This window comes from Rana temporaria, chromosome 9 (assembly GCF_905171775.1).
Source record: "Rana temporaria chromosome 9, aRanTem1.1, whole genome shotgun sequence".
In the NCBI taxonomy this organism is placed as follows: domain Eukaryota; kingdom Metazoa; phylum Chordata; class Amphibia; order Anura; family Ranidae; genus Rana; species Rana temporaria.
The window spans coordinates 87,312,423-87,338,278 of NC_053497.1; the positions used below are offsets into that span (position 1 = coordinate 87,312,423).

At 41.0% G+C, this 25,856-nt stretch overlaps 1 protein-coding gene across 1 annotated transcript in view; it reads left to right on the forward strand.

The window, feature by feature from the left end:
- The window catches only part of TRPC5 (transient receptor potential cation channel subfamily C member 5), a 391,753-nt gene that overhangs the window by 227,904 nt on the left and 137,993 nt on the right, over positions 1 to 25,856 (forward strand). Inside the window, exon 3 of the mRNA XM_040323870.1 lies at positions 317 to 838. Coding sequence (XP_040179804.1) covers positions 317 to 838 — 522 coding nt within the window. The remainder of the gene's footprint in view (positions 1 to 316; positions 839 to 25,856) is intronic.

The window sequence follows — 25,856 nt, forward strand, 5'->3', positions numbered from 1 at the left end:
GGTCAACAACATGAATAGTTTTACCTAATATAGTAGATGTAATTCTCTTCAATCACTGGTACTCCACCCGGTACTCTAAAGCTCATGCTGCATAGCCAGAAACACAGTCTGTTTCACACACTGGTGCTCCTAAAGCATAAAGATATCAGCATTAAAATACTTTAAATATAGATATGTTTTTAATAAATACATCACGTCAATAACCTGTTTTGCTTTATATTTGTTTTGAAGTCCTTAATGTAATTATACATAGTCATAGAAACCACTGTTTCATAAAAAAATATATTGAGAAATACTGTTTTTCTTGTTTCTTTAGGTACCCACCCTAATGATGGACACCCAGTTTTCAGAGTTCACACCAGACATAACACCCATTATGTTGGCAGCTCACACTAATAACTATGAAATAATAAAACTATTAGTCCAAAGAAGGGTGACTATACCTCGCCCACACCAGATTCGTTGCAATTGTGTGGAATGTGTCTCCAGCTCGGAAGTTGATAGCCTCAGACACTCTAGGTCGAGACTCAACATCTACAAGGCTCTGGCTAGCCCATCTTTGATTGCCTTATCCAGTGAAGACCCCATTCTGACAGCTTTTCGCCTTGGATGGGAACTGAAAGAACTTAGCAAAGTGGAGAATGAGTTCAAGGCAGAGTATGAGGAACTGTCTCAGCAATGTAAGAGATTTGCCAAGGACCTGCTTGACCAAGCACGGAGCTCTCGAGAACTGGAAACTATACTCAACCACAGGGATGACCAGAGCGAGGAGCTGGATCCTCAAAAGTGTCATGACCTGGCAAAGCTTAAGGTAGCAATAAAGTATCATCAGAAAGAGGTAAAATATATTATTTCCATTACTCCAAAATGCTAAGTCCATTTTCTTATATTTTTCACCATAACCACTGTGCATTTTTTTTTTTTTTTATGTTATATTTAATAAAATTTCATTTTCCTATGTCTTGATTCAGACTTTAATGTACTGTTCAAATACAGGCAATGTTTAAATGTTCTCTTTTCTTGTAAGATGAAAAGAATAGCGTAAGGCCCCTTTCACACATGCGGACCATTCGTTTCATCATTTCAGTCAAGTTTTTTCAAGAAAAAAGGAATGAAGTTTACATCAGTTTTTTATCCGCAAAGCAAAAATCCCTATACACTTTTTTGGAAGCCGCTCTGGTGCGGTCCTATGCTGAGTGGTCAACGGTGACTTCTCTGTATAGGCGTGTGCAGAAGAGGCAGCCAACAACGGAAGCCCCATAGTAACTCTATGGGTGATGTCACTTTCCAGGCATTTCCTAGCCATTGTCGGCTGTCTCCTGTACAGAGCCTCCACCGCTGGAGACCGTAGCGGAGCAGCTTCAGAAAAGGTATATATAGTGATTTTTGCTTTATAGAGCTAGATAGGTTAGTCTCAAGCCCCATACACACTATCAGTTTTCCTGCAGGTTTTTCTCTTCAGGTTTATCAAAACCATGTAGTGCAAGGGCCTGCCTGATTGCATACAAATTGAAACTCTTGAGGTTTGACCTCATATTAGATGGTTTTGGTAAACCTGAAGACAAAAACCTGCAGGAAAACTGATAGGGCCAGATTCAGGTAGGGAGCGGGTATTTGTGTGCGGGCGTAGCGTATCCTATTTACGCCTCCGCAACTTTGACAGGCAAGTGCAGTATTCACAAAGCACTTGCTCCGTAAGTTGCGGCGGCGTAGCGTAAATAGGCCGGCGTAAGCCTGCCTAATTCAAATGTGGAAGATGTGGGCGTGTTTTATGTAAATTTATTGTGACCCCACGTAAATGACGCTTTTTACGAACGGCGCATGCGCTGTCCGTGAAAGTATCCCAGTGCGCATGCTCCAAATGACGCCACAAAGACTCATTGGTTTCAAAGTGAACGTAACTTACGCCCAGCCCCATTCATGGACGACTTACGCAAACGACGTAAAATGTGAAAAATTCGACGCGGTCCCGAAGTCCATACTTAACATTGGCTGCGCCTCCTATAGCAGGGGTAACTATACGCCGGAAAAAGCCTAACGTAAACGACGTAAAAAAATGCGCCGGGCAAACGATATGTTTCTGAATCGGCATATCTACCTAATTTGCATATTTGACGAGTAAATATACGGAAGCGCCACCTAGCGGCCAGCGTAAAATTGCAACTAAGATACGATGGTGTAAGAGACTTACGCCGGTCAGATCTTAGTCAAATCTATGCGTAACTGATTCTAAGAATCAGGCGCATAGATACGACGCCGAACACTCACTACGCCGTCGTATCTCCTACCTGAATCTGGCCCATAGTGTGTATGGGGCTTTAGGTTCAATTTTAGTTTTAGGCTGAACTTCCACCTTAACCACTTGAGTCGCAGAGCCATTTTTCCACACAAAAAACGGAACGTTTGTCGATTTGCATACGAAAACTAGGGCTTTCCGTCCGGATGGATGTTGACGGAAGTGTATTTAAATAGATGTGAATGGCTGAACATCCATTTACTTCCATTTTTCTATAGAGATGCATTGATGTCCGTTGTTCATCCATGAACAGATGGAAAAACAGACAAAGGGTCCGCATAGGTGAAAGGGGCCTTAGGAGTATGTACACAAAGCAATAAACTAGTATGCAAATCAAAAGTTCCGACTTTACCCTGACTTTGCTTGCTGCATGTTTGTTGTTGGACAATTATTCAGAAAATACTGAAGCCAGGTAACTGGCAATTAGTTCACCAATGCCTACATGTTTCAGTCAGAAGGCAAAAAAATGTAACTAACATCTTAATGCTTAGGGGTTTATTATACATATTTTCACACAAGATTCGCATAACCTTCTCCCAGCACTCATTCACACATTTTTCCAATGAAATCCAGTATACAAAATGTGTGAATCCAGGGTAAAAATTGAAAAAACTGATGGACGCACTGGTAGCATCTAATAGGGCACAGTAGCGGCAACTGGTGGGCACACTGGCAGCATTTGATGGGGCACACTGGTGGCAATTGATGGGCACAGTGTCAGAAATTGATGGGTACAGTGGCTGCGTTTGATGGGCACAGTGGCTGCAATTGATGTTTTTTTTTTAGTTTGTTTGCGCTCCCCAAACATTTTGAGCACCAGCCACCACTGCCTTTGACAGCGATTGTATTTGGGACCAAAAGGACAGGTAAAAAAGTCTAGGATTACACCTAGTACCCTGGTGTGAGGGCAACTACAAGGACTACATAGACTTTTAATACAGCAGGATCTACCACAGATTTGTGCCACACGTGTACTGCATGTCTGAAGAACTGATAGTTGTATTATTGATCTTAAAGCAAAAGTCATGGAGGGGGGGATGAATGGGAGGGAATATTTATTATCAGTTTGGTAGTGGTGCAACATCCATGCTGATATGTCAGTTAGTAGACTGAAGGCGTGAGATGAGAAGTAGAGATAAATTTGTGTGTCGTCAGTGTAGAGATGATATTGGAAGCTGTGGGAGGTTATCAAGTGATCAAGAGAGGAGGTGTAAATAGAGATGAGAAAGGGTCCAAGAACAGAACCTTGTGGGACTTACAGGGGACATGTATCAATGCAAAAAAAGTTTATAAAATGGCAGTTATTTCCAGTAGCAGTGATTTTAGGAATGCTTAAAGTGAAACAATAAAAATGAAACATTACTTTAAATATTGTGCATAGTCTGCCTGTAAAGTTGCGCATCTGTCTGATGTGTTTTATAGTCCCGCAGCAAAATTAAATTTCGAAAGGAATTTTTTTTTATTTAAAATTACTCGCAGCTATAATATATTGCCAGATCCTAAAAATCAATGCAAAATAGGTCGTGATTCGCCCCCCCCCCTCAGTCCATACCAGGCCCTTTGGGTCTGGTATGGATATTAAAGGGGAACTCCACACCAAATTTTTATAAAAAAACAGCGTGGGGCCCCCCCCAAAATCCATACCAGGTCCTTTGGGTCTGGTATGGATTTTAAGGGAAACTCCATGCCAAAGTGTAAAAAAAAATTGGCATGGGGTCCCCCCAAAATCCATACCAGACCCTTATCCAAGCATGCAGCCTGGAGGACAGGATAGGGGGGGCAAGCGAGCCCCCCCTCCTGAACCATACCAGGCTACATGACTTCAACATGGGGAGGGTGCTTTGAGGTCATTGCCTGGTGGTTGTGGGTGACTGTAGGCTGAAAATGGGGTGTTCTCGAGGTTTCAAGGAGTGCAGGGATGGGAGAATACAGGGTGGAGGGAATTACAATCAGAGTGATTGGAAGTGTGTGTCCATTGTGTTAGGTCAAAAGAGGAGATGAAGTTGAGAAGTTGAGATATAGCGGGCTGTTCAAATTAATAGGGATGTTAAAGTCACAATAAATGATAGTGGGTATTTCAGAAGAGAGAAAGTAGGGTAAACAGGCAGAGAAGTCATCGAAAAAGTGTGATACTAGTCCAGAAGGGCAATAAATCACTGCAATCCTCAGAGGAATTGGACAAAACAGACTAATGCAGTGCATCTCGAAAGAGGAGAGGGATAGAGAGGGAGGGTTAGGAAGGACTTGAAAGGTGCTCAGTGGGTATAGAAGTAATCTAACTCCACCACTTTTTTGTCCCCTGGGCCTGGGTGAGTGAGTCCAGTGGAGACCACCATGGGAAAGGGCAGCAGGAGAAGCCGATTCAGAATCTTGACACCAAGCTTTAGCAATGGCAAGCATGTTAAAGATATGGGAGATAAAAAGATAATGAACAGACGTGAGCTTGCTACAGACAGAGCAGGCATTCCAGAGGGCAAATGAGATGGGGGGCTGTTTTTTGGAAGTAGAAGAATAGAAATGAAACTGAGTGGATTGCGGCTTTTGCTGGAGAAGGAAGGGTACTGCATATGGGGGTTAGAAGGATCGGGATTGGGGGAAATGTCCCCAAAGATATGGAGAAGGAGGGTGAGGAAGGTAAGATGGGAGTGGGATTCATATGAGCACACATATCTTACTGTCCTGGTGTTTAGGTCAGTATGTGGGTTCAGTACTTGCAGGAGGTGATGGGTGCAGTAATAAGGAAAGGGTAGGAGTGAGGGAGATATGTATAAACTGTGGGGTGGAGAGGAGGGGTAAAGTAAGGACAATTTGAGATCAGAGAACATGAATGTGAGAAGGGAGCATATTAGAAGGAAGCGAGAGTGGCAATCAAAATGATTTATTACATTTTGGTTTGATTGCAGTCTTTCCAGGGTGGAGTTCTTCTTCATGTATTTTCATACTGCTTTAGTTATCCTGCTTTTGTAAAAATGCTGTGTTGAAACTGCTACTACACTCATTCAAAAAAACACTCAGGCAGAAGCATGCTGTCTGCAACTGACCATTGTCTGTGACTTTCCCATAGGCTGAAATAAATTTATGGGGGAGAACAGGCAGAAAAGCATTTGTCAATTGATCAATTAGGAACTGATAGCAGAGACTTGAAAAGAAGGGGAAATTACCCAGATCAGCCACAGACACAGGCCAAAGTCATAAAAGGTAACTGATTCTTTGATCACTAAAGGTAAAAGGAGGTAAGAATCAATCACCAAAAATCTAGACAAGTTAAAGGGATTTTGCAAGCAGTCATTTACCATAAAGCATAGCAGTGTCAATTGTGAGTCAAACATGACAAGGGGGTTGTACACATGGATATTGTAAGCAGTCATTCGTCCCTGTAGGTCAATGACGTCACATAGAATACCCCACCCTATTGTTTCTATTCAGCTGCTAGGTCCTGGAGTTGTCATGTGCTGAGAGGCATCTGTTGAGAGTGAACGTTTCCTTGGTCAACGTGTTACTTTCAGTGGGATCATGGTTCATCATGATTGATGTGAGTCTACATCTCTGGATGACATGAGTGACAATAGATTTACACTCTGGACTCATGGATTTATACTTTTTTCTTGAAGGACTTTTTCAAATGCGTGGTACTATGTACCCCTTACTCATTAATGTGGGGGGGTGTATCTGGGGGCCCCCTTATTTTAAATATGGCTTTCAGATTCGGATAAGTGTCCTAAGGTCTTTCCCTGTTTAATCACTGTGTCTCTGTGTGCATGCGTACCAATTTACATCCCAGTTCTGCAATATGCAACACAAAAAAATAAGTATACCAAGTCTGCTGGTGATCTGTGTGCATCAATGAGAGCAGCAGATTATAGGCAAAACTATCCGTGCCACAGCAATTACCTTTTCTTTAAGACACACTGAAAATATATTATGCATAACCTAAACTTTTTATATCGGGTAAAGTCAACTAACTCACCACTATAGAGTGGCTGCTGTAAGTGGTAGGAAGACACAATGAAGATTTCAAATTTATTTAAAGAAAAGTCTACTAAGCACTAAAAACATGCACATGCAAAAAACATGCTCCCTTTTCTGCTAGTAACCTTCTTAGCCTTCTTTGTTCTCACCTATTTTTTTTGCCACTCTCTGCCCCCACTACTCACAATTCCTTATTGTTCTGAAGAACCAGTTAACATTTAAACTACTGTATTTTCAGTTTCACCACTGCTTTCATGATAGTTTTAATCTTCATTCAGTATTTGATATTTTAAAGGTCTAAAGGTGTCATTAGTTTTTTTAAGGGTGCAGTGGGTTTTAAATTGTTTTTGAGAGTTATGGGAGCTGCTTTAAACTAAATAGTCTATTAGTCTCAGTATTTTCTAATTTTTAGTACAGAAAGAAAAAAAAAGAAAAAAAGTGAACACACAAAAGTAAAAGAGAAAACAAACTACAGATACAAAGAACCCTAATAAAATTGTCATCTAATATACCTCAGGGATTCCAAGATTTCAAAATACTTGTTCATGTCTCAATCTGCACTTTATACGTTTTATTATATTAACTTTAATTTAATTTGATTTTATTCGACAAAATAATATACAGGCCTTAGGAAGTTCATGGAAGAGAACAATTTCTAGTTATTAAAAAAATATTCTTATTTGTGATCAGGCTCATTTTATCATACTTTTTGGGGCCCTCCACTCCCTATGGGTGAGAGTTCACACATGTACAGTATAGTTCCTCTTTAAAGGATCACTAAAGGAATTTTTTTTTTAGCTAAATAGCTTCCTTTACCTTACTGCAGTACTGGTTTCATGTCCTTATTGTTCGTTTTTTACTTTGAAGTAGCTGTAATTCTGCTGTGATCTCCACACTTCCTGCTTGTCTGGCTCCTTATAACCACAGTACTGGGAGCTTTTCACGGTGGTCTAAGCTGTCATTACTGTGTGTCTAAAACTCCTCAGAATCAATCAGATTCATTTTAAAAACAAAATTTTATAAACAGACGTATGTGAATTGACCTTTAAATTTACATAACTGCACTATCTTTCTTCTTTACAATAAAGTATCATTATTGTGATAATGTAGCCAGAGGAATTAACTGGACTGCCCTGGTAATTTCATTAAATAGATTGCACACCACATATGTAGACAAACCGTAAATTTGAAAAAACACATTATTGACAAACAAATGAAAGCATTCTCAGATTCATGTTTTTGCCTATTCTGATGCAGTTACTGTATATAGCAGGTTCATTGTTAAATCTAATAAACCCCATGTCATTTCCCAAAGGGGCAATAACATAAAGAAGGATCATTCTGTACAGCATGTTTATAGAGCACTATTCTTTTACATCCACTGAGATTTTAGTTTTCTAAAAGCATAAGCAGCGCTGAGTCTTGGCCTAGGCCGACAAGGCCCAGGCCTAGGGCGGCACTTTGCTGGGGGCGGCAAAAAAAACGCCCCCACACGGAAAAAAAGGCCCCCACCTCCTCCAGAGTCCCGACAGCTGCACAAACACAGTCTCCCATAAAGCGCCATTGAAGTAATTGGCAGAAGCGGTCTCCGCTCAGCTGGGCTCGGGCGGAGGGTGGTTTCAGCTCACCTCGGCTGGGCTCGACTGTGCTCGGGCGGGGATTGTCTCAGCTCGCCTCGGTTGGGCTCGACTGTGCTCGGCCAGAGGGGCAGTCTCAGCTCACCTCGGCTGGGTTCATCTGTGCTCGGGCAGGGGGCAGCTTACCATAGCTGGGCTTGGCTGTGATCAGGCAGAGGGGTGATCTCAGCTCACCTCAGCTCGGCTGTGCTCATGCTCAGGCGGGGGAGTGGGCGGTCTTGACTCACCTAGGCTTGGCTGGGCTCTGGTAGAGTGGACAGTCACAGTGATGTAAGTAATAATCAGCAAATGTATTATGCCTACAGCCTCTGGCAATGTCCGCAGCCTCTGGTTATGTCTGCAGTCTCTGACCATGTCTGCAGTCTCTGAATATGCCCACAGTCTCTGCCCATGTCCGCAGTCTCTGACCATGTCTGCAGCCTCTGGCCATGTCCGCAGCCTCTGGCCATGTCTGCAGTCTCTGAACATGTCCGCAGGCTCTGACCATGTCCGCAGCCTCTGACCATCTCTGCAGTCTCTGACTATGCCCGCAGCCTCTGGCCATGCCCGCAGTCTCTGGACATGCCCGCAGTCTCTGACCATGTCCGCAGCCTCTGGCCATGTCCACAGCCTCTGGTCATGTCTGCAGTCTCTGAACATGTCTGCAGGCTCTGACCATGTCCACAGCCTCTGTCCAGGTTCCCCGCTTCTTACCAGGTCCCATTCCTTTGACCATGTCCCCAGCCTCTGATCATGTCTCCAGCCTCTGATCATGTCCACAGCCTCTGATCATGTCCCCAGCCTCTGATCATGTCACCAGCCTCTGGCCATGTCCACAGTCTCTGGCCATGTCCGCAGCCTCTGACCATGTCCCCAGCCTCTGATCATGTCAACAGTCTCTGATTATCTCCTGTATCATGTCTGCAGCCTCTGACTATCTCTTGTATCATGTCCGCAGTTTCTGATTATGTTTGCAGTCTCTAACCATCTTTTTTATCATGTCTGCTGTCTCAGACCAATCCTGAGGTGTGGTCTAAAGATGAAGGGGTAGAGTTTATAGATGGAGGGTGGATCTTAAACAGGATGGGGTGTGGCAAATTGTATCTTGCCTAGGGCAGCACAAAACCTAAATACACCACTGAGCATAAGGCCCCTTTCACATTGAGGAGTTTTTCAGGCGGTAAAGCGCTAAAAATAGCGCTGCTATCCCGCCTGAAAAACTCCTGCACTGCAGACTCAATGTGAAAGCCCGAGGGCTTTCACACTGAGGCGATGCGCTGGCGGGAGACAAAAAAATCTCCTGTCAGCAGCATCTTTGGAGCGGTGAGAGGAGCGGCATGTATACCGCTCCTTCACCGCTCCTTCCCATTGAAAACAATGGGAACCGCGGCAATACCGCCCGCAATGCGCCTCTATAGAGGCGCATTGCGGGCGGTATTAACTCTTTATCGGCCACTAGCGGGGGTTAATACCGCACCGCTAGCGGCCGAATCCCGTGGTAATCCCGGCGGTATAGCGCCGCTATATTTAGCGGCGTTATACCGCAACCGCAGCTCCTGCCTCAGTCTGAAAGGGGCCTAAGTGAAAGTTTTTTCCGGTTTTATTGTTTAAGTAGCTTTGGGTGTAAGGGCTTTCAGGTTCTGCTTGGTTATACTTTTCATAATTTCACAATTTTTTCAGCGGGTTTGATTATACATACAGTGTCTTTTTTCTATTCTCCTCCTGATAGTGTTATTCTCTGGTGTAGTGAGATCAGGTAGCTCTTGAACCTCAGCAGAAATCAGTAGTAGTTATATGTCAAATAAATGCATGCGATGAATTTCACAACACTAACAGCGGCTAATTATTTATTTAGCAGACAGAAGGGACATAATTGTTATACATTTATGCATGGCACACATGAAAGATTAATTCAGACGACAAAAAAATCTCTTATTTCATAAAATGCATACTCGTTTTCTCACAGTTCACATAATTAACCCATTTGTTGTCTTAGAATAATAGAGGACATTCCCTTTGACAATAACAGGCTCCCTATATGACATGGTGAGAGTTAAGCCCTGGCACCAGTCTGTGCTATACATAACTACATAATAACACTAATAGCTCATGACTTAGACATGATAGCAGTGCACAGTTGAAGGTCACCATAAGAATTCATATGGGATAGTAGAAGTTCCATGTACCATAGAGCACTTGTGATTTATTGCTCTAAGCCTACATAAAAATGATCAAAAGGTCAGAGTATCTGAATTGAATTGAAGTATTGTTGGATGTATGGCAAAACACTGATTAGAATAGAGCTGACTTCTTTCATTAGAGAAGAAGTAAAAAAATATATATGTAGATTTCATATAGTATACGGACAAGCATACAGAAAAATCACAGAACCAGTGCAATTCACAGTATTTGTTTGGGTAACTGATCCCTTTCTCAGGGTATTTAAATATTGGTTATTTTTTTTTTTAAGATTCAAAATTTGTTAAGCTTCATTTTATATATACAGTAAATATAATATAAATTATAAGGGACATTTTTTTTTAAACAAAAAATTGCAATGTTGGGGCTAGTGTATTTAACCACTTGCCGACCACACTCCGCAGTTGTACCGTGGCAAGGTGGCACGACTGCGCGAAACTACATACCTGTACGTCGTTCCATGCAATAGCCACTGGGTGGCGAGGGCGCGCACCCATTGGCCACAGGGGGAGCCAATCAGCTGTTCCGGTGGACCCCCACAGTAAGAAAGCACAAACAGTGAACACACTTAACCCTTTGATCGCCCCTGATGTTAACCCCTTCCCTGCCAGTGTCATTTATACAATGTCAGTGCATATTTTTAGCACTGATCACTATAATAATGTCACTGGTTCCCAAAAAAGTGTCAAAAGTGTCAGTTTGGTGACTGATCTGTCCGCCGCAATGTCGCAGTTCTGCTAAAAATCGATAATAGCTGCCATTACTAGTAAAAAAATATATTAAAACAATGCCATAAATCTATCCTCTATTTCATGGGTCTTCAAACTATGGCCCTCCAGTTGTTCAGGAAGTACAATTCCCATCACGCCTAGTCATGTTTTTAAATGTCAGAGTTTTACAATGCCTCATGGGATGTGTAGTTCTGCAACAGCTGGAGGACCGTAGTTTAAGGATCCCTGCTCTATTTTGTAGACGCTATAACTCGTGCGGAAAAAACGAATCTATTTACGCTTACTGGTATTTTTTTACCAAAAATATGTAGCAGATGAAAATATTGACCTAAACCGATGAAGACATTTGATTTTTCTTTTTTTATTGGATATGCTTTATAGCAGAAAGTAAATATTTTTAACAGTTGCTCTATTTTTGTTTCTAGCACAAAAAATAAAAAAACTCAGAGGTTTCACCAAAAGAAAGCTCTATTTGTTGGGTAAAAAAAGGACATCAAATTTACTTGGGTACAGTGTCACACAACCACGCAATTGTCAGTTAAAATAATGCAGTGCCCTATCGTAAAAAATGACCTGGTCATTAAAGGGGTAAAACCTTCCAGTCCTTAGGTAGTTATTATACCAGTCTCTATCTGGCACTGATTTTGACCACACCACAGTAGACCCCTGCCTTCCTGATGCATAGTAAATCAGTGTCATCCTTTCAGATACATTAGGCATGTAGCTTTGATTGATACATGAAATGTTTATACCTCTGTTCAGGGAGAAGCCCAATAATCTGATGTTTTTAGATTGCTGTCAGGATCTCTGTGGTTATTGAGTTGAGTCACATGCAATTAAAAAGAGTCGAATGACCTATCATAATGGCTTTAGCATAGAAAGTAGTGCATCAGAATTCTTTAAAGAACATATTTATTATTGAAATCATTATACCAGTCACAGTCATGTTATCTTCTGCATCAAGTATTTCTGTAATAATCTTGGGATTGCTGTGTGTACTATAAGCTCTAGGGACAAACAACACATGCATAAACATGTTGGTAGCTGTATTTGCCCTACATACACAATTTCAGGCTCACAAACTAAAATATTGAGGCTAAATACGATGGATAATGATGTAACCTGGCTGGCAATTGTGCAAAGTATTGCTAAGCATTTTGTGTTTTTTTTTTTTTGGTTGTGCCTAGACTATAATAATTATTACAAGAGTAAAAGCTGTACATGTGTTGTGTTTACCTGACTTGCACGCCCACTCACTACTGCCTCTGGGTATGCTTCCTGTCTGTATTTTTGTATTATTCAGTTCATACAGACTCATTACAAATCTCTAATAAATACATTTCAGCCTTCAAAGGCTGACTTGCATCCGTAATGTGTTATGAAATGTCAGCAGAATCTCTCCATGCGATTTACATCCTTAAAGCGGGGGTTCACCCCAAAAAAATATTTTTTAACATTACATTTAGCATACTAAACATAGTAAGGGCATTTACTTTCGGCAGGTCTTTTTTTTTTTCTCTAAGGGTTCTCAGGGTTCCGATGACTGCGGGACTGGGCGTTCCTATCCTTCGGTTCGATGATTGACGGCTTGTAAAACAGGTCCCCCGTCGCACAACGCGAGTCACCATATTTCCGGAAATAGCGGAGCTGCGAGTCGGCACTATACGGCACCTGCACAGTTAGCTCTACACGGCGGGCGCAGGCGCCGTATAGTGCCGACTCGCAGCTCGGCTATTTCCGGAAATCTGGTGACGCGCGTTGTGCGACAGGGGACCTGTTTCACAAGCCGTCAATCATCGAACCCAAGGATAGGAACGCCCAGTCCCGCAGTCATCGGAACCCTGAGGCAGGGATAGGAACGCCCAGTCCCGGAGTCATCAGAACGCGGAAGCCCTGGACCAAGTCAGAATATGAAGGTATGTACGGAGAAAAAAAAAAAAACCTGCCGAAAGTAAATGTCCTTAGTATGCTTAGTCTAATGTTAAAAAATAGTTTTTAGGGTGAACCTCCACTCCAACAACCATTAAAAGCCAAAATAAGGTTCAAATTCTTATATATGTTTTGTAATTACATTCAGGTATATTGTGAATGGACACAGCTTTCACTCCAGTGTGTTCCTTTTGTACAGGTCTTGCTGTAGTGTTGTAAATACTTCAGAATATGTATTTTGTGTTTTATATGTATAGTTTACTTATCCTCATCTTTTTCTAATCACACACTAAAACTGAAAATGACAGGATAACAGCCATTTCACATAAAAGGGTCTTTATCCTTTATCAAGGATCCAAGCATGTGGGGGGCTGGCTAATCAGGGGCGAGGGCCTTGACTCAGGTAGGAGGGAATAAGTAGGACCTGATTTTGGCCAAATAAGACTGGCTGTGATACACGTTCCACAGCCCGCACTACCTCTGGCCACCACTAGATGGACACTCTACTCCAATCCAGCTGGCCAACCACCATAGGTGTGCACAGCCTATTGCATTATGGTGTGCACCCCAAAGCCTAAACACACATGACTTTTTCTGCAGCCTTAGTTGCACAGGCCAGTGAATGAATGGGAAGTGCTCGGTACTGAGCGGCTTCCTGTCCATTCATAAACAGAAGCATAGTAAACAGTTTACTATGATTCAGTTATGAATGAACACAGTGAGTGTGTTCATTTAGCCCCTTCCCCTGCTCTTCATCCTAAAACATCTTCTGCAGCAGCCGCGGAGAGGAGAGGAAGGAAGTTAGCAGCACTGCTGGGCAGAGGGGCCAACACAGGGGGAAACCCAGGCAGTATGGGGGATCAGCACCTTACGTAGAGATTAGGGTGTACCCAGGCAACTGGCACACCCCCTGTGCACGCCTATGCTGACCAAACACAGGCAGATGCAAATCTTATATGCAATCTAGTGCACCCTAAGGGTTGGGGAGCAGTCTAGCCATTAGCATACACTTCTAGGATTCCTCAAGCTATCCTACTAGCTAGAACCCATTGTGTTGTTTGCTCTTCCTTTGTCCACACACACCCACACACCAGAAACATGACTCACAGTAGCTGGCCACCACATAGAAGTTGTTTCCACTAAATGGTCTACTAGGCTAGCAGATCCCGTGTTTACAATCTGCATGCAGTCTGCCAACACACAGTGCAATTGTATACAGATTAGCAAGGAATTTGGACCGAGCACATAGACACTACAATGCATGCAACAATCTCTATAGGGATGTGAGTCCCAGCTTAGTGCACAGAAGCCTTTTATTAATTGTATAACTTAAAATCCTGAAAGTGGGCAGTGCATAACATATACACAAAGAAAAGAATTACAAAAAATAAAAAATAAGACAAAAGGGACATACAAAGCTGGCTATTAAATATGAAAATAAACGGAATAAAAAAAAAGTAATTTTAAAGATTGTTATCCTGTGATGAAAGCACGTCAGAAATTCTCAATTTACCAGTTTCGAACCAGTTCCGTGTGAATCAAATCATCCATATCTCCTGTTCCTAAATTTATTGAGACAAGGATCTGGGCTGAACGTTAGCCCATGGCCAATCAACCCTGGGGGGTGTTCCCTTCCCAGATCACAGGACAGTTCTGCGTTCCAAAGTGACTAGGGTTAAATGGGCCATGAATAGTTTTGATGGCTGGGTGAAGGAGATGATTTTCGACACCAGTGCATTAGTCTGATCGCAACAAGATCAATCACCGTTTGTCGTGATCAGGCTCCATATGACTGTATGGATTTTTATTGGAGTCTATATACACTACACAAACCATTTTAAATTTTACAACATACCCCAAAATGTGTACGATCAGAAGAAATTATTATCTCTCTGTAACCTATATTTTTTTTTTTGAGAGAGATAAAATAGTGAGCAGATAATTAGGAGCCTTTGGGAATGAATAGGCATTGTCCCCTGCTGGGCTTATAGCTGAAAGTTGAATCTTCCCTTTGAGGCTTTAAGGAGGCGATAGTTTATTTAGAACCTGTCTCTACAAGGATATCATTTTATTGGCACCTATGTGTCAACCCTAGCCAACAAGCATGCTTGCTTCTATCAACTTGTAATTTTGGACCATTTGTCTACTATTGATTACCAATTAAGAGAATATTGTATCTTTCATACCACAGAATTAAACTATATCTACAACCACACTACTTTAACAGGTTACCACCTAGGTCAGCTAGTGATAAAAAAATTCTACCTTTACATTTATGATATATCCTATTTAACCCCCTCCCTCCCTTCTAAATTAAAATTAACATCCCTGCCCAAGATGCATACTTTAAACTTGATAGTTTCAGCTTGAAGGGATCTTGTAAGTCTGTGGATAAAAAATTATTCATGAACTTGCATAATCGATCCCCATATACTCTGTGAGGTTTTCTCCAAGCTGGTTAACAACCCCACAGAACTATAAAGGCATCAGCTGCAGAGGCATGACCAAAGGGAAAGGACATTTCAGCTGGAGGCTCTGAAGATTCCTGCAAGTTTGCTGTTTGATTCAGGTGGGAATGCAATCTAAACATCTGGCTTCTATCTGAAGGGTTTAAATTGAGTTAAAGACCTTCAGTGTCAGAGTAAGTGTGTTTACTAACTGCATGGCAGTTTCCCTTTTACAGTCATTGGCTTCCATCTTTGTTTTACAATATGCACTGCCAGGAGATTCAGGTTCTCCCAGGGCACATCATCTAAGTACAAGTTGGTCCTGATGGTGGAAATGGGCCAGAAACCCTATTAGTTCCCAAAACTCTTAATTGCAACTGGAACCAGGTTATGTCTCCAACCACACCCTCAGTCACACAAGCTCCTTTTCTCTGGCTCCTAGAATTGCTCCACTGGTGGTAGCAGGTACAGGAGAGCTAGGAGGACACAGGGTAGTTGATATTAATCTGGGGTCTTGGCAGATGGTGGCAGAGAGTAGACTATCTGAGTCAGCTACATGTAGACAGTAAACTAGGTTGGAGACAAGAGAGTTGATTAAACCAGGGCAAATTACTGTATGCAAAAAAAAAAAAGAAAAAAAAAGATAGATGAAATTATTGATCATATCAAACAACACTCATGGGAAGTATTTCCATAATGTGATACTCAATACACTCTTTCGTAAACGAAATGCATTTTGCAAGTTTGTTTAATCTGTGGTTCACCAACAACTACCGGTATATCTGAAAATGATGTCAAACCACAGGCATCACTGCTGAGGGTTAATGCGGACAGACGTGGCAATCTGTAAATTTCCACCACAGGACAAGCCTACTCATAATTTGGGTTTATGAAACAACTCTGTAACCTGTCTCCATTTGCAAGACTATGCTGACAGAGCTTTCTATAAAAGTAGAGGCAAGATACAGTGTCAATCATGTTATTTTGTGCACTATAAAATTACACTTATTTTTATTATATCATCTGGCACCAAAAATGAAGTGTGTCAACCCCCCCCCTCACCACTACCACCACCACCTCCTTAAGCTTAAGCCCATCAGAATGAATAATGACTGATATGTTTGGAAAACTATGCCTAATCGCTATTTTCTGTTTAATATGCTGGAGATATTGGTGTTTGTAATACATAGGTTTAAACATGAATAGCTACGGTACCTGAGGCAGTCATTTACAATAAAGCACCACACAATGAAGATGATTAGGCCTATAAGATCATTCTTGTATGTCCATGCATACAGTAGCCAGGCCATAACAGGGTGTCAAAATAATGGCCACTGTCCTACAGCCCTAGGGTTGCCAATTTTTGGTCCATGAAAAACCAGTAAGTGAAAAACAATCGGGAATTATAAGAATATAAAAAAAGCATATGAAATAAACAGTTAGCAAGTAAAAAACAAAAACTAGTACAAAATAGTAGTACTGCACTGTACTGACTGCATATAATAAGAATATACACATATTTTAAAATAAATGTTATACAGTATAAAGTAATAAGAATAGAGCCTAAGAAAATAAATTAATATCAGCTAACAAAATTTTGAAATATCTAAAATATATATAGAAACTAATATAAGGAAGAATTGTATGTATATCCAAATGGTTATGTTTCTTGACAACGTCCAATCGTTTATTAGCCTCTTGAACAGGAATAGAATTTAATAAGGGTTTGCGGCAATCTGAAACAGAATGAAAAAAGATCAATTCAATATTGAAAGATTCTATTAATGAGATTAGTCCCCATATATAGAGGGAAGTCTTTAGTCAAATGTGTAAGAATTCATCTCTTACCTATTATTAAAATGTAATAGATTTAAGTTGATCTATTGTCATGGTTTAGTCTGTAGTTTCCTGCCTTCACATATGCTGCTGGCTTTTGGGCAAGGTGTCAAGGTGTCATGGACCAAATGACATTCTTATTGGAGAATATAGCAAATATCTAGTTTTAAAAATACAAAAATTACATCATTTCCAAAACATCACATAAGGTCAAACCATAGCAAACTCTGAACTATTCTTTCTTCTTTTTCTTTTCACATATCATCTATACAACATAACAAGGGAATCCCTTGTTAGTGTTCTACAAAGGCTCACTACCACAGAAACCTGACATCTCTTTATAGATAAGGTAGAAAACCAGTGCGGTTTTTTAAGCAGAAAGGTCTTTAGAAATCTTCATCCTAACTAATGCACTTAGCAATCTTGTACCAAGAAAAGTTTTCTTTTTAAAACACAACTACATACCATCTGCTAAATTTGTGTTGGGAAGGCTACCATTTGGACATTTATTTAAAAAGCTGAAACAGCATAATTACTTTTGTGAATGTCTGAAGAATTGGCACATTGAAATCTCTAGACCATTTTAAGAGTAGTTTTCAAAGTTATTCATATGACTGAGTAAAATCAACTTTTTTCAGTTACAGTAGTAATTTGTCTAGATATTTCTTCAATTATATAACAAGTACCTCCAGGAATCTGCATGTCAGGTCCTCATTCCTTTTTAGCTTCCCGAAAGTGGCAGATTTCCTGGTCAATAATATGGCCCAGCTTAAACTCACCTCCTAAGCTGCATTAAAGATATTTACCACAGTTATGGGCTAACAATACGGTTTATAGGTAGAGATGAGTAAAGCCAACCTGTAGACTGTAGACTAGATACCGGACTAGATCAGGTGTCAGCGGATGTTAATCCGCTGACATCCGCGATCTCATAGGGACCAATGTATGTATGCACGTGTGAAAGGGGCCTAAGAATCAAGGCGATACATACAGTAAGGCCAAAACAGTGAATATTGGACATAACTCTCTTCATGCGTTTCAAACAAATTTAGTGTCTTCCTCAACGCAAATCTGCTAACGTTAAGTTGAACAATAACTAATAATCGTCCAATAATATAATGTACATAAAACAACTCATTCATATAAATAAAATCAACAAAATATACACTTACAGATATTACAATGCATATGAGGCCAAGATCATTACTGTGCTAAAAAGCTGACCAGCAAACCACCCCCATATAAGCCCAAAGAGGGTGCCTCCCTCAGCAGGACCCAAAGTGCCAACTCTATTAGAAATAACCAAATAAAGAAAGAATTGAGCATTAGGAATTTAAAAATAGTTAGTACACCCCCATCTTCCTCATAAATGGTCAGTATCAAAAAAGCCTACATTCTATATAAACATTACTTGGGATAATGCATAATATTCTCAAAATGGTGATCATCCCCCATCTCTAAACCATAGCCAGGTCACCAGAGGCCTGGTGGCTTCTAAAAGGCAAATGTATAAATATACATAGATATCCCCAAGCTAACATGTCACCATATATATCTACAACAGTTAATTCCTCAAGATTGCTTACATTGATGCAGTTATCAAGGAGGTAATTACACGGAGCACCTTCCAGCCTGAAGTTCAAAATGGAAAGGCCCCATCATGTCTCAGTGTCAGTATATTTATAGAGCCCACAAAGCGACTAATTGAGTAGTAATCAGCCCAAGCATTTTGACCTGGCAGACTGAAATACTTGCAAGCTTTGTTACATTCTAATGGGATAAGGGAGAGTAAAGATGGTGTCCACATCTTCAGACCTTCCAGCTAATAAACTGAAGTGCTGGCATACTACAATATATATGAATAGACAAAAGGAAAATAGAAATGGCGAGACATATAATGTCATCACACACTGCTGGCACTGGTGCACCATGTATCCATTGAACAGAGCCGCATCAGAACCATAAACCAGTGCGACGCCACTGATGGATAAAAGATGTGAACACCATTAAAGTCTATGGGACACGAACATGAAAATTCAAAAGTGCTAATTTTAAAGGTTCATATGCACGTTATTGTCATAAAAAGTGTTTGGGGACCTAAACATCAGAGAGGGTGGGGTCACCCGTACACATCACTGGGTAACCTGGCGTTTCCCTTTGCTTCAGAGGGGGTGGGGTCACCCACGCACATGACGGGTGGCCCCGCCCTCAGCTATAAAAGAGTTGTCAAACGGGTCGCGATTCATTCGGCCGGGCGCTTTCTATGGAGGCGGTATCGTTCGTAGCGGCGGGACCGGTCTGCTTTTTTTTTCTCCGTATCGCTCGAGAATGGATTACATCGTTGGAATTTTTTTTCTTTTTAATAAAGGACTTGTCCCAAGTTGTATCCTGTGTTTTTTAACATTTTGACACTTTTTTTTGTTGGTGAAATGGTAGGGGTACAATGTTAAAGGGGGCTTCCAGATTCCGATAAGCCCGCTGACTGCAGACTCCCACAACCACGTGTGGCCTGGTACGGTTCAGGAGGGGGGGCGCTCTCTTGCCCCCCTCTTTTCCTGCGGCCTGCCAGGTTGCGTGCTCGGATAAGGGTCTGGTATGGACTTTTGGGGGAAACCCCACGCCATTTTATTTTTTTGGTGCGCGGTTCCCCTTAAAATCCATACCAGGCCTGAAGGGTCTGGTATGGATTTTGAGGGGGACCCCTACGCCATTTTTTTATTATTTTGTTTTGGGGTTCTCCTTAATATTCATACTAGACCCAAAGGGCCTCGTAATGGACTAAGGCGTTTTTATTCAATGACTTTTATCTGTATTGCCGGGACTCGACAATTCCTTATAGCCGCGAGTAGTTTTAAATTACTTTTTTTTCTTTAGAAATGTAATTTTGTGCAGAGACTGTTATAAACACGGGAAACGTGCGCTACTTCATAGTACAGACACCCCCCAGGTACAAAATTTTAAGGAATATTTTGTTTTTATTTTTTCACTTCAAGCATTATTAAAATCCCTGCTCCTGGAAAAAGGTTAGTTTTTAAAACTTTTGACAATAACTTGCATATTAACCTTTAAAATGAGCACTTTTGATTTCTCCCATAGACTTTTAAAGGGTGTTTGGCGGCTTTCAAATTTGCCGCGAACACCCCAAATTGTTCGCTATTCAGCGAACTGGCAAACAGCCAATGTTTGAGTCAAACTCATGTTCGACTTGAACATGAAGCTCATCCATACCACCGATAGTAGTGCCTACATAGCAATAGGTGTCCTTGCAATCCTTTCCATTCTGGCTATGTAGCACTGTCCCAAATGCTTAATTATTGCTGGGAATATTTAACATGTTCTTGCTATATACTATCCCATTATTGGATAACTACACTTTCGCTATAAAATCTTTCCAAAAAACCTGACGATTGATTCCTACCCTTCCCCATTCTAACCATAGAAAAAATAGCTGGACCTCTATTTCACATAGACAGAGATAGAAGCAGACAGAGGCCTGGTGTGCAGTGGCAGGTTCTATGAAGTCTCATGGCAATGCTTTATATCATATTACTCCTTTCTAATTTCTAGTCTAATGTATGTGCATAGCTAATAAAAATGTACATATCCAAGAATTCCTTCATTCTAAACAGGACAATTAGATGTCCTTGTGCATGAGCCCTTCAGCCTACTTACCATGTCATCACGTTGCTATTTGTAAAATCTTAAGGCAAAATAAAAGCCAATTGTAAAACTGAAATCTCAAGAAGGAAATTAAAAAAAATGGAAATCTGCACAATTAAAATGATGGATGTATTTTATCTCAACCTTATTAGAGGATTAAATCTTGTTGCAAAACCTGCTCTTAGTATTGACAGAATCTCAGCTTCAAACTGACGATGCAGCATATTGCAACTGATAGCAATACAGCTTTAAAGTAATGTCTATTGAATAACAATAACGAAACACATTAATAAAGCTCACGTCACTTAACATGCTGCTGATTTAAAATTTCTCCCAAGGTCCAAAGAGAAATGCAAAAGCTGCATATAAAGTGGCTGAAGGAAGGAGAAGTTATTTATACATGCTGACCACTGTAATTTTCTGTTTCATGGCAGACAAACCAGCTCTTTACAGCTTGGTTGCACACTCCGGTCTTTGAAGGACATTCTTATACCATCACATGGCTATTTATGCTTACGCCAAAAATATTTTATTTGCTTATTTCAAATTAGTTTTTTTCTTTTGTTGCTTAACCCCTTTATGACCAATTGTTATTGAAGTGTAGATGCCCAAAAGCAATTAACAGAGTCCGTATGCATCGGTTACATGACTATAACTTTATGACAATTTTTGACATTGACTTTTTAAAGGAGATTCAGTATAAGGCTTTGGTTTGGTACACCGTTTTTACATTGCTCATGTTTAATATAAGCTGACTAATGGACAAAAATATTTTTTTCTTAAAAGCGCTTTTTGGCTACTTTATGCTTACATTTAGTATCGGTGAGATTGATGACCAAGACACCACATCCCTAGATTTATACACAGGATGCATTCCTTTCATGATATCATTGGGAGTTTACAGATGCCATATAGATACATGTAAGTCATTTTTTTCTGATGCTCCCATCAAAGTCCCTCATTTCCCAGTAAAAACACAAAAATAAAACCCCTAGACTGATTTTTGAGCCTGTGGAAGAATGATGAAAACATAGTGTGCCTGGCTGGGCATGCTGTGAGTGGGGGTAATATGCCTGCTTAGCAGTAGCTCCTGCGGGGGTAGCGCTACACTTATAAGACAGGCCCTATGTTCCATTTTGTAGACTCAAGTGGCCAGACCATTTTTTGAATTTTTCCTTTTTATTTTTCACTTATAGCTTTCAGAATTTGTGAAAGACCCCCCCCCCAAACCATATATTTTCTGAAAACACAATAAAAAACACAATAAAAAGAAGGTGCTACTGTTTTTTTAGACCCGCAGTATTTGCGCAAATGTTTATCAAACCAATATATTTGCAAAAAATACACTAAAACCATTATTAGCAAATAAAAACACAGCAAATTTTACAAAATTCCTACTAAATATAAAAAGTTAACCTGTATTGAGTGAATAAATAACAAATATTTGTAACTTTTAAATTGCGCCTTTTTGCAAAATGGTAAGAATTGAACAGATGCAAAAGTGTAAATATCCAAATTTCTCAAAAAATCGTAAGGTTATCATTTTTCCCTTACAGCTTTCAGAATTTGTGAAAGACCCCCAAAACCATATATTTTCTGAAAGCATGTGACCTCTAGAATAAAAAGAAGGTGCTACTGATTTTTTAGACCATGCGGTATTTGCTCAAATGTATATCAAACCAATACATTCGTAATGATGGTGGCTGCGGGGAGCGAGTCGGATCGGGTGGATAGGGGGTAATTAGTGCTGGGGGGGAGAAAGGGGATAGGAGAGGAGAGTGGGGGCAGTTTTAGATGAAAGGGTGCGGCAGGGGTGGAGAGGCAGGGGACAGGGAGTGGGCGGCGTGGGTGGGGGGAGGATGGTCACATTAGGGGTTAATAACTCTGATGAGCAGGTTGTACTCCACTGATCAGAATTATAGACTTGTTCAGCAGAGTTTGCTGAACAATTCTGATATAAGCTTATGGTCATTGAAGTGACCATAAGCTTATACGAGGGGAGAAATGAGGTTCGTACACCATACTGACCTGGCCACCTGCATGCACTTCTGTATTTGGCAGTGAAAGGGTTAAACTCAGAGCATCTACACTAGTCTTTCTGTACCTACATATCTTTACATATCCATATCTCTCTATATCTGTTTTCCACTGAGAAAAATGATTTAGGCTCCATGTACACGGTATGTTTTACAACTGCTCCTGAACGATTTACCTTGACAGATAGTAACCCACGTTTAAAACGTTTGTTTTGCCGCGTTTAGCAAGGTTTTGCCACGTTTGCGTTTAAATGGGCAAAAATCCTATAAACGAAACGCCACTAAACGCGGGTCACCGCGTTTAGTCGCGCTTGGCGTCTGAAACGTGGAAATCTTTGGCGTCTGAACCCATTTTTTTTGCTTTCAAAGAAACGCTGTTAAACGCAACTGCCTAAAAACGCCAATAAATGAGACTATGTACATGGTTATATATGATAACTTTGAATGAGTATAGGGGCAGTTGAAAAAAGCATCCAACTTCCTCTGAACGTACGTTTAGCAGCATCCCATTTACATGGGGCCTCAGGCACATAGTTCCTCAAATCATTTTTCTTTAATGATAACCCCTAATACGTTATATTTGTTTTTATATACAGTACCTATTAAGCAGGGGTAATGTGTTTTGGATTTTAACAGACTGAGAATTATTTCTCTTTAGGTGTCTTAGGTGCTAACGTATTCAATTTTTAACCTGCCCTTCTGCATTTCAATTTTTTTTTCTTAAGGCTACTTAGGTTTGTCACAGACCTTGGAGGCTGAGGCTACAATACCGGGGTAGTTCATAAAAAACAAAAAGTAACCGTACATACACTTTCTGCTGGGAAAGCTGTAGCATCTTGGATTCATAATGTCAAAAGAGTTGAATCTTTCACATTACCCTATGGGTCAGATCATAAATATTTTTTTCTCAATAAGAATAGTCTTGTCACCAAGTTGTTAAGAAAACAAAATTGATGTTAACTTTTGCCATATTACTCTTCTCAATTAAAATGTTTTTTTCTTACAGAGTGTTTTCAAATTATTATTGTTTACACTATGGGGCAGATTCACGTAGAGCCGCGTAAAATTGTGCGGGCATAACGTATCTGATTTATGTTAAGCCTCTGCAACTTACACGGGCAAGTGCTTTATTCTCAAAGCACTTGCTCCGTAAGTTGCGGCGGAGTAGCGTAAATCGGCCGGCGTAAGCCCACCTAATTCAAATTTGGATCAGGGGGGCGTGTTTTATGCAAAACTACCGTGACCCGACGTGATTGACGTTTTTTCGGAACAGCGTCCGTGGAATTTCCCAGTGTGCATTGCTCCAAAGTACGCCGCAAGGACGTCATTGGTTTCGATGTGAACGTAAATGACGTCCAGCCCCATTCACGGACGACTTACACAAATGACATAACTTTTTCGAATTTTGACGCAGGAACGATGGCCATACTTAACATTGGCTGTGCCTCATATTGCAGGGGCAACTTTACGCCAGGAAAAGCCTAACTTAAACATCGTAACTTTACTGCGTCGGCCGCGCGTACGTTCGGGAATTCGCGTATCTAGCTAATTTTCATACTTGGCGCGGAATTCGACGAAAGCGCCACCTAGTGGTCAAAAAAAAATTGCAGTTTAGATCCGACGGCGTAAGAGACTTACGCCTGTCGGATCGAATGGATATCTATGCGTAACTGATTCTAAGAATCAGTTGCATAGATACGACTGGTCAGATTAGGACTTACGACGGCGTACATGGCGCTGCGCCGTCGTAAGTCCTTTGAGAATCTGGGCCTATGAATTTTTATCTGCCCTGCTTTCCTCACCATAAACCATTGAAGTTTGCAAAGCCAAGTGATCCTGGCAGGGCCACCCACAGCTTGAATTGTATCCTATTCAGCAGGAATCAGCTAATATTCAAGCCATGCATAGCCAGCATAGCTATTTATGAAATAATATCAACCACATTAAGTATATACCAGTGGAACCTCAGATTGCAGGCAACGCTGTTAACGAGCGGTTCGCAATACGAGCACTGTATTTTTAAAATTCATAACTCGGTTTGTGTGTTTTGTCTCGCAAAACTAGCACGATTCAGGCCAAAGCCTAAGGTTGGGGGCGCCAGAGCCGAACCGCGCCGATTGCAGCTGATCAGCGCCCTGCTCGGAAATGCACAGAAAGGCCCGAGGACAGCTCTGAAAATTTCGGGAACAGAGTCTTTCCGAGGTTTGCTGAGGTCAGCCGAGGTGTCCTCGGGCCTTTCCGACCATTTCCGAGGCTCTCCGGCGCTCCTCACCTCTGACCGTATGCGGTATTGCATGACATTGAAGTTAATGCGAAACAAATTATTTTTGTTTCCATTGACTTCAATGGGGAAACTCACTTTGATATGCGAGTACTTTGGATTACGAGCATTCTTCTGGAACAGATTATGCTTGTAATCCGAGGTTCCACTGTAGTAAATGTAAGAATTTGTTAGGCAAAAAAAAACAGAACCAATTTTAAGCAACTTAGATAATATTTATTATTAATTTCAATTCTAGACTTTTGACTTTCAGAAAACTAGGCTGCTCTTGAGTAAATTGCCTGTGTTGCCAGGAAGTGTGAAAAGCTTTAACTAAACAGGAGAGATGTGCAGGTGGAAAGATCTTGTGAATGTGTCATTCTCAATGTGTGACTTCAAGCTATTTTCCTGCAAAGCGTCAGTCACAATATTTCCCTACAAACTGATTATATTTTACTATTTGAGTAGGCTAAATGTTGTAAGAAACACAAACATCCAAGTGTTGTTTGTGGAGAGATCATCAGTTGTGGCACATGTAGGAGCTGCTGAGTTGTTTTGGTTCCCACCGTTACCCCGCAGTTCACCGTGTCCCAAACTTAGAGTCTATGATTAGCAAATGTCAGAACAAATGTGCGCATCAATCTCCTTAGTATTTCCAATGCTTTCTTTATAAAACAACTTGCCGAAGTAGAGGGATGTAGGGTTAGGGGAAGTTCAGATACCTTGTGCAGATCACTGAGGAACTTGCGATCCCGGAGACAAGTACACTCGCTGTAAACGGATCTTGCTCACCTGGATAGGACTCTCTCACCGGCCTAGCAGCCGGAATGATGCACGGACAAAAGTCTCTGACACAGACTCGATGATAGTACTAAAC